This window comes from Protomyctophum parallelum, assembly GCF_964188405.1.
Source record: "Protomyctophum parallelum genome assembly, chromosome: 7".
NCBI lineage: Eukaryota > Metazoa > Chordata > Actinopteri > Myctophiformes > Myctophidae > Protomyctophum > Protomyctophum parallelum.
In genome coordinates this window covers 11,942,148-11,952,195 of record NC_139705.1, presented here as the reverse complement: position 1 = coordinate 11,952,195, position 10,048 = coordinate 11,942,148, and the positions used below count along the sequence as shown (strand labels likewise).

Below are 10,048 nucleotides of genomic sequence, written 5' to 3'. Positions count from 1 at the left end.
TTTGCCCCGGGGGGATTAAAAATGCAGATGCAGGTTATACTTGGTATTATATTAAAATGTTATGTAATATGTATATAGAGTCCGAATAAGGATAATAAACGAAACGTCTACAAATACTGCAAACCGCTAGCATGTGATGTTTCGACGAGAAACAGAAAACCAACCCTTGTCCTTTTTTCTTTTGCACTGACTGATGCATTGTGGGTAGTGTGTTTGGGAGTCACGTTTAGATCCAGCATGGCAGCCACACAGAAAAGGTACGTACGAGGGTATTTAATGAGTCTTTATCGTATATTATGGGGTGTTATTATTATAGTGGGAATAGTCATACAATTTACAGTTTAGGTGTATTTTCCAGGCCATTGTTAGAATTCATGGGTGCTGTAAGACTCGGTGTTGTTTATGTTAAATGAGGTAACTGGACAACCTTACCATGCATGCTAGCTCTACCTTGCATGCTAACTTGTGTTGATTGATATAGTAGGCCTACTAGCCTTAGCTGTAAACATAACATTAAGACCACCTAAACCACCTAAATGCTATGACGTTAATAACGCTTGTGTTACAGTACGTAAGGACGTGATCAGTAGTGGATTTTTTTTTTACTAAAGTAAAAGTATACGGCATTGGATAGATACTGTTACAATTAAATGTCCGGTATTTAAAATCTACTTGAGTATAAGCATTAAGCACACACGTATTGGTATCAAAATATTAAGTACCAAATAAGTACTCAATCATTAATATGCATAATGTCCTGTTTCACAAGTTAATGTGTCTACAATTTATTTAAAATGTGAAAATAGTGGATCTACAAGCTTGAAAGGGCTGAAGTGGTTAATGTTCTTTGATTGATTGATTGAATAGTTTCTTAGACAGAATGTATAAACAGCAACAGAGTACAGTCAAACACTCAGTCCTAAAGGGATAGCACAAAAACAAATGCATGTTTTGTAATAATAAACAAACCCATTTCAATTATTTGTCTCTGAGATGTAGGGGGAAATGGCATTAAATGGGGGTCTGTACTCCGTAGCCTAATGCATGTCAAACTGGGGGTCCTTGGCCTGGGCCGTGGCTCAGCGGTCCAGGCACCTTGGCCGGCAGTCAAAGCCTGGCAGTGTGCCGCGAGCTTGACTCCCGATCACTGCTAGAGCCGTAAACATCTTCTCTTATGGGTGTTCCTGGTGGCATATCTTTTCAAATGGGGGTCTGTGGGCTGATACGTGTCAATTTGGGTGTCCTTGACATTAAAAAGTTTGAGAACCACTGATCTAACTCGCCTGTCACTACTATTGTAGGAAGCTGGAAGACCTCAACGTGGATGAGTTCCTCCTGTCAGGTTTTGACTCTGCAGATGAGGAGGAGGACCCTGAAGACACACCTACACCAAATGGACTGAAGAAGAAGAAAGCGGGGCAGTCGGCTGCTCCCGAGAAGTGAGTTTTCTGCTGCTTGACCATCCATAGAAATTATAATAGCGATGGTAAGGAAATCGGCAAGGAATCGTTTTTAAATGATGTGCCTCTTTCCACTTTTGTCTTCAGTGCTGAAAAGAAGAAAGGCAAAGCTTCTGAGCATAAGGACCAGTTGTCCAGGTTGCAAAACAAAGATCCAGAGTTCTACAAGTTCTTGCAGGACAATGATAAAACACTCCTGAACTTTGATGACTCGGACAGTTCTGAGGATGAAGAGGAAAGAAAGTACCACACACTGCCTGCTGAGCTGGAGGTAAGTGTGTGTGTGTGTGTGTGTGTGTGTGTGAGCGAGCATGTGCGTGTGTGTGCGTGAGCATGTGCGTGAGCATGTGTGTGTGTGCGCGCATACTTGTGATGGCTTTTCCCACAATAAAGTCAGAAAATCTGACGCTGATATCTGTTGAACGTAGGAGGCTGATGATGATACTGAAGAACAAAAAGGGCCTGCCAAGAAATCCAAGCAGCCTCTAGAGACCATCAAGGTAACAGAAAAGATGATTGAAGACTGGAGAAAGGCTATTAAAAAGGACCCGTCCCCTCGTCTCTTCAGAGAGGTCACTCAGGCCTTCAAGGCTGCTGTGGCCACCACCAAAGGCGAAGCAGGAGACCCAAGTCGGTACAAAGTGGCTGACAGTTCAGGTAATGGCGAGTTCACACTGAAAGATTTTAGCGCAGATTATCCAGTTGTCAATGTGTTTAATTGCTCAAAATCAGGATTTGCTTGCTGTGTGTGAATAGTTAAGACGAAGTAGAGAGAGAATTATTTACAATAAAAATGATTAAATAGTGCCTCATCTTGCACATGGTATCTCATAATTTAAAATCTTGCGTGTTTTTGTGACCAGGCAGATGTGGAGAACTGGAGATGGAATACAAAAATACTTAAAGCTGCACTATGTAACTTTCCTCTTCTACCCCGGATATGTATATAATTGTAACATTTAGCTAGTAGTGTCATTAATTTGTTCTTCATTCCTTTCTTTGCAAATGGCTTCTGCAGTCTTCAACGCCTTGGTCCTCTTCTGTATCAGAGATATATATACTGCACTGCAGAAGATGCTCAACCTAAAGCCAGACAAAGACCAAAACAAGTAAGAAGTGGACATTACGTCAGTTGGTCTCAGCTTTCCTCAATTTACTTACCGGTATGTTTTCTGCACATATGATCCTCCCCTCATTCTATGTTCTTCTGATGCTCCCAGGTTAGTGCTACCATCATCCAGTACCAGATGGACGAAGACCCACTTGGACATCAAGATGTACCTTGCTGGATTAGTTCAGGTTTGTTTAATTATGACACCAAATCAAACTATATTAACACATTTTGATTGTCCATATTATGCATAACAACCTTTTTATGTATCCTTTTTCTTCTTTTGAAATATTTTATTAGGATGTGGTGATCATTTGATTCAAAGCACTAACACACCTATCTCCCAGTCTCCCTCCCCAGTCAAGAGTTGGGAATTTGAATGGATGTAGAATTATTATGCAGGATGTAATTGGCATACAGATAATTTAATTGACATACATTTTTACAAATATTTATTTTTTAAAATAAAAATTCTGTCACACTTGCGAGAGTGATCACCCTCCCCTGTGCCCAAGGTTGCCTATCCCTACTCCAAATCATTTGTTTGCTTGAGATAGATAATCCAATGCACAACATTGTATTGTGCCGTTATTGTTCTTTGAATTATTAGTTATTTCAGTTATTATTATTCAGTCATGTTATTGTTTTCTTTCATTGCATTTTAAAGTGCAGGTTCATTTGAAAAGTCTAGCCAAAAACATTCCATAGAGAAAGTCCATTAGTCCATAACTATTAACCACAGAGTTTTGTTAACATTAACTCAAAAGGAAAGTGACTATTAATGAAAATGTGAGTGTGAGTAGACCGATGTATGGTCCTTTAAATCTGTTTTAATAATGTTAGCTGCGTTTTACTTTGCTAGACTTGTCAATCCACTCCTCCAGTATAATACTTGTGTATTCCCTTCCCTGGCTTTCAATTTAAAACTCTTTCAGCGCCACCTGGTGGTCACCAGTTTTGGCTCTTGTTGCCCTGAAGCCCATTATAAATAAAAGAAAGAAAATGTAATTCTATTGTGCATGTCATGCGCATGTCATGCACATGACATGTCATCACCTGCACACCAGATTAGAGGAATAATAAAATAAAAATAAAATCATCTTATCGTCCCTGGCAATCAGTGCATAATTGGATTCATCTCGTCTTAACATCCCTGGCATTTAAACTGGTGATGATCAACAAGGAATTAGGGAATTACCTGTAGGACGTGATCCATCCCTATACCCCTTCCCGCCTACTTAGGTCAGCTTCCCCATGACACCCTGGCCAACACATTTGATTCATGCTAGTAATCCTTTGCAGATTGATAGATGGACAAAATCTTTGCTTGTTCCCAAATGCTAATCATGTTACATATCATGTTTAGAAAGATGCTAGGTTCTTGGCATCCTAGTTACAAGAATTATTTTCATGGCACTATATTTCCTTGACCACTTAGCCTGTTTGTTAATTATGGTTCATTTACTCCAATCTGACATGCAGAACAGTTCTAAGTTAATTTCCTTTGTAGGCATCACAGTCAAGAAGGTCCAAGGCAGCTCTGTTCAGTTATATAAAAAAAGTATAAAAGCTTTTATTCGATAAAGCAAGGAAGTTAAAAAAGTTAAAGTAATTTTTTTACGATCAACACATTTTGGTCGTAGCCGTTCATCAGGGTCTTTACACTATGCAGGTCGCTCTTGATAAGAGCATTTAAATCCCCGACCATTTCTTGCTTGTTATGTATTTTATGATAAATTTCCTGTGTATAATCTTATCTTGGATGTAATGATGTATTATAACAATTCTGTCTTTCTCTCCTCCTCTTCAGCTATTGTCCTGTTTGACAGAAGCCACAGTCATCTGTGCTGTACTCCGACACACCAACCAAATGGTGCCTTATTACCTGTGTCTGCCTAAACAGTGTAGGCACCTGGTTAAGGTGAGGCACTACTTTCAATTCAAGGGAGCTTTATTGGCATGAGAAAGCATACATTTACATTGCAAAAGTGGAACAAATTAATCAAAACAAAAAAGTTATTTTTTGCTTGTGTTTTCTGTTTGTGCTTGGCATTATGACTTAGACCCTTGCACTTCTATTTGTTGCTGTAATGTTTGATCTATGAATGTAACTTGTGAAATCAAGGGATTATATGATTTCAGGTCAGACTCTTAATTACTCTGTGTTCAGGATTTGAACCATAGTTCCTCTATGCTTTTGGATACAATCTTCCTCTTTGTCTTGATTTAGCAACTGATGAAGCAGTGGAGCACGGGAGAGGAGACAAACCGGGTCCTTGCCTTCCTTGCCTTGAACAAGCTCTGTCGACACAAGCAGCAGACATATCTTAACCCCATTCTTAAGGTAACTTGACTGGCTATTTGGCTAACATTGAGAATGGCCAATTGGGCCAAAATGTTGGTCAATAACCTTTCTTTATCATCTTTGGGTTTCCAGGAAATACAGTATGATGGCTAAAGGAATATGCCATTTCAACCTGTTTCCTGTCACTCCACTATACAATCCACCCCCAAAATACACCCCCCAAAAGATGGAATAATAAAGCTCAAGTTTAGTTTCATTTTAATTCCGAACACCACAGTTTCACATAGTATTTTATATGTGAAATTTGTATCTATAAATAACTAGTACTTGTGGATTTAACCAGGATGGCTTTAACCACAAATACTTCAACCGTGCTTAATATATTTGCTCCCCCAACTCTCCACAGCAAATGTACATTTCCTATGTACAAAACTGCAAGTTCACGTCTCCCAATGCGTTGCCCATGATCAACTTCATGCAGAGGACTCTGACAGAGATGTACTCCCTGGACACCCAGGTCAGCTACCAGCATGCCTTCATCTACATCAGACAGCTGGCCATCCACATCAGAAACGCCATGACCATGAAGAAGAAGGTTAGAACGTTGACTTAATTTCCTCTTCACATCCCTAACCCATTTAGACCTGAGGCTGATTCTACATGTCTTCTAAAATCATGACAGTTTAATGATAAAAAACCTTTTCAATGGTTCTCAAATTATTTCATGTCAAGGACTAGCCCCTTTCGGGACCCTACGTAAAACTTTTCTGATATTTTGTTGAGTTTTACGTTGGGTCCCTGCTCGCTACTGTACTTTCGTATGGAAATTCCTATATGCGGATATGGAGATTCTCTCTAAAATAGGACCCGCGGCATGTGACGCCATTATTTTCCTTGAGTTATTCTGAATTCGGTAACTTTAAGTAGCTATACATCCAGCTGCGAATATCTCCTGTGGCGCGGAAGCCGTTAAGTATTTTTAATCTTTGTTTGACCGATTTGGTCGCTTTATTTCTTCTTGTTTGTTTACCGTTTATTGTACCGCCTCCCGGTGTGCGGTTGGCTTGTGAGGCTACGTCCCTGCCTCTGATCTGCTGTGTCATAGCTATAGCGCCACTAGCTAGCCAGATAGGCGGTACAATGAGGTGTCAATAAACAAGGAAGGAAAAGAAGAATCCAAGCTTCCAAATCGTGCAAACATATATTAAAAATACTTAACGGCTTCCGCGCCACAGGAGATATTCGCAAAGGTATGTATGTGTACTTATACTTTACATATTCAGAAAGCCTCATACTGAAGAATATCGTCAAAGAGCGCGGGGAGGCGTTTTAACATGTAAACATGAGCCAGTAAATGTTTTAATCAGGTGGCATGGACGACGTGGAACAGGACCCAATGCACTGGGTCGAACAAATGTCAGAAACTTCAGTAGCATTTGGGTTCTGCTTGGAGGGCTAGTCAAGGACTACCTTTAGGTCAGACAGCCTACAAAAAGGATGTTTATAAATGTAGCCTGATGAAGGCTGCATAGGCAGAAACGTTGCTGTTTCCCTATTAAAAGTTGGTTCACTGCATTTGAAGACAGTGTTTGTGTTTGTTCCTATGTCAAGGACCCCAAAGACTATATGTAATTGGCCGCCGACCCCCATCTGAAAATATGTTGTTCCAGGGACCCCCCAGAAGCAAAGATATGAGTTTAAAATGTTTGTTGGTAAAGAATATATATTCAAAGATTTGCACACATTTTCACGTTTTTTCAAAAATAGCAGATCTTTCAACAGCTGAAGTTTAAAATAATGGTTAAAGTGGTTAAAAGGCTAAGGTGACACAGATGCATCCTCGGGTCTAAATGGGCTAATCATTGATATTGATGGTACCTAACCACTTGAACCATGTGTCCCGGCTCTGGGGTGGGGGAGAACATTCAGCGGAAATAGTAAATCTACAAGCTCACAACACTCATCGCATTGTGACACGTTATTATGAGCTTGTAGATCGTCTATTTTCAGCAAAGATGTTATGTTAAAACAGGAGGCGGTCTGGTAAGAGCCCTGCAGTACTCCGGTCTCCGGTCACCTAAATATAGGGTGTAACTTGTAAGTGGTATAGAGAAGCTGAACGCACATTTTAACTGCTCTCTTGGATAATGGTAATATTATATACATTGAATTATTGTACGCTTTTCTGTTTTCTGTAGAAATGCACCTCAATAAATCTGTCCTGGTTACATCATGCTTTGGGCTCTATATATTTTGTTGTCTCCACCAGGCCGAAGGCATGTGGGGAGAGTATGTTTTGCACTCCGTCCGTCCGTGTGTCCGTGTGTCCGTGTGTCCGTGAACAGCTAATCTCGGCCACCGTTAACCCGGTCGATGCCATATTTTGCACACACACTCCCTGGATGCCAACCATGAACCTCTGCCCCAAACTTTCCAGAACGGCCTGTTATAGCGCCACCAGGAGGCCGCTTTGTGCAAAACAAGTTTTTCGATGCCATATTTTGCACACACACTCCCTGGATGCCAACCATGAACCTCTGCCCCAAACTTTCCAGAACGGCCTGTTATAGCGCCACCAGGAGGCCGCTTTGTGCAAAACAAGTTTTTGCACAGTACACCTACAGATTTTGTCCAAACATCACGCAAATTGCTACACAGTCTCTCTAGAGCCATTCAACGAAACGGGTCTTTCAGATTTATCAGACTCCATCCTGATTGGTTAAGATTGGCTTCCAAAGTTCACAGGAGTGCTCAGTTTCAAACAAAATGCTGCAAATCATGAACACATCGCGTGATTTCCGTGAAATTGTGCACCCACATTCCCACTAGGCCGAGGACGAAATGCCACATGAACAATTTCAACTCAGCCTCAAGGTGGCGCTATAACTGGCCAAAAAGTGTTTTTACCTCTAACTGCACGGATCTGTGGATAACCTGGTGGAGACCTGTGCCCGGAAGGGCACTTTTTCTAGTTTCTCATGTGTTCCAGGGCTTATTTTAAATACACATTTTGTATTGTACATTCTGCTAACATGTTTGGTGCTTGTGCTTTGCTGTTCTTTAGGAGACATACCAGTCCGTATATAACTGGCAGTATGTCCACTGTCTATACCTGTGGTGTCGAGTTCTTAGTACCCTATACCCCAGTGATGTGCTGCAGCCGCTCATCTACCCACTCTGCCAGGTCATATTAGGCACTGTCAAGTGAGTATTTGTGATTTTTATGAATTTTTATAGTCTGCAAAGACAAAATATCCACATCACTTGTTGGGTGCTGGGTTGAGTATAGAGATGCAACGATACTGATTTTTCAATTCCGATCCGATCCGATATATTAATTTTGAAATTTCCCGATATCCGATATTTGCCGATCCGATATTTGCTGTAGGCTACATAGCAAAACAAATAAATACAAAAAAATTCAAAGAGGGGATGTTTAACCTGTAAACCTTAAGGGAACCCAGGCGAAAAATAAATATATTTATTCCATACTTAAGTACACTTTTAGCACAGAAAGTATGTTAAATATATGCTTGTAGTGTCTCTAATCATATTAATAGTACATTTTTGTTAAATATAATATAAGTGAACATAAATTAATTTGTGATTTAGCACATTTGTGATAAGTTTACTAAATGAGAAATATATTTCAAATAGTACTTAAATACATATAATCACAAATACATTTGTGATGATTATATTTTAAGTACTTTATCAATATATTCACAACAAGTTCTCCTGAACATGCATTTATTGTAAGATGTACTTTAATTATAATAATAAAAAATACATTTGTGATTATTATATTTTAAGCACTTTATCAATATATTCATAGCAAGTTCTACTGAACATGCATTTATTGTAAGATGTACTTTAAATATAATAATTAAAAATACATTGGTGATTATTATATTTTAAGTCCATTAGCAATATATTCATAGCAAGTTCTCCTGAACATGCATTTATTGTAAGATGTACTTTAATTATAATAATAAAAAATACATTTGTGATTATTATATTTTAAGTCCATTAGCAATATATTCATAGCAAGTTCTCCTGAATATGCATTTATTGTAAGATGTACTTTAATATAATAATTAAAAATACATTTGTGATTATTATATTTTAAGCACTTTATCAATATATTCATAGCAAGTTCTACTGAACATGCATTTATTGTAAGATGTACTTTAATTATAATAATAAAAAATACATTTGTGATTATTATATTTTAAGCACTTTATCAATATATTCATAGCAAGTTCTACTGAACATGCATTTATTGTAAGATGTACTTTAAATATAATAATTAAAAATACATTGGTGATTATTATATTTTAAGTCCATTAGCAATATATTCATAGCAAGTTCTCCTGAACATGCATTTATTGTAAGATGTACTTTAATTATAATAATAAAAAATACATTTGTGATTATTATATTTTAAGTCCATTAGCAATATATTCATAGCGAGTTCTCCTGAACATGCATTTATTGTAAGATGTACTTTAATATAATAATTAAAAATATATTTGTAGATTGTATTTTTAAATGCACTCTTAGCATATTTTAAGTAAATATATTTGTAGATTGTATTTTTAATACATTATAAATACAATACAAGTCTAAACTTTCAGTATATTAAGTTTAAGTATATTAAGTACTAATGTGCTATAAATACTGCCAGGTGAAATGGGAGTGGCTAGAGGAAGTCCATTTCCCAGCATACACTGGGGCGCCAAGGACCGTGTGTTATTGTTCTTATTTGTGTTATTATTTGAATATTAGAATGTATACTGGAGTTATGTTATGGGTAATTGTGTTTAGGGTTTTGTTGTGGAGTTATTTGGTGATTTATGTTGTTTTATGTGATTTGTTAGTAAAACCATGAATCTAAATGTCTGTTGGTTTAGTCAGTCTCTCTCCCCTTTTCCCATTCATATGTATAGTAACATGGTTGCTACAATTAAGAGTTATATATGCAAATGTATACTTTTCCGAAGTATATATATAATATATATATACTTTGGAAAAGTATAAATTTGCATATATTTGCATATATATTATATATAATGCTTCAATTTTATTTGGAGTAAAAAAGTCATTAATTTGAAGTATACTTGTATTAGTTTCAAGTATACTATCAAATATATTTTAAGCGCATTAGTTTGT

The 10,048-nt window shown here is 37.7% G+C and overlaps 1 protein-coding gene across 1 annotated transcript in view; it reads left to right on the top strand.

The window, feature by feature from the left end:
- Positions 1–217: 217 nt before the first annotated feature.
- noc2l (NOC2-like nucleolar associated transcriptional repressor) overlaps positions 218–10,048 on the top strand; it is a 32,659-nt gene continuing 22,828 nt past the window's right edge. Inside the window, exons 1-10 of the mRNA XM_083768558.1 lie at positions 218–257; positions 1,302–1,439; positions 1,548–1,731; positions 1,889–2,117; positions 2,479–2,569; positions 2,681–2,759; positions 4,382–4,492; positions 4,802–4,915; positions 5,283–5,471; positions 7,941–8,080. Coding sequence (XP_083624684.1) covers positions 238–257; positions 1,302–1,439; positions 1,548–1,731; positions 1,889–2,117; positions 2,479–2,569; positions 2,681–2,759; positions 4,382–4,492; positions 4,802–4,915; positions 5,283–5,471; positions 7,941–8,080 — 1,295 coding nt within the window. The 5' untranslated portion in view covers positions 218–237. The remainder of the gene's footprint in view (positions 258–1,301; positions 1,440–1,547; positions 1,732–1,888; positions 2,118–2,478; positions 2,570–2,680; positions 2,760–4,381; positions 4,493–4,801; positions 4,916–5,282; positions 5,472–7,940; positions 8,081–10,048) is intronic.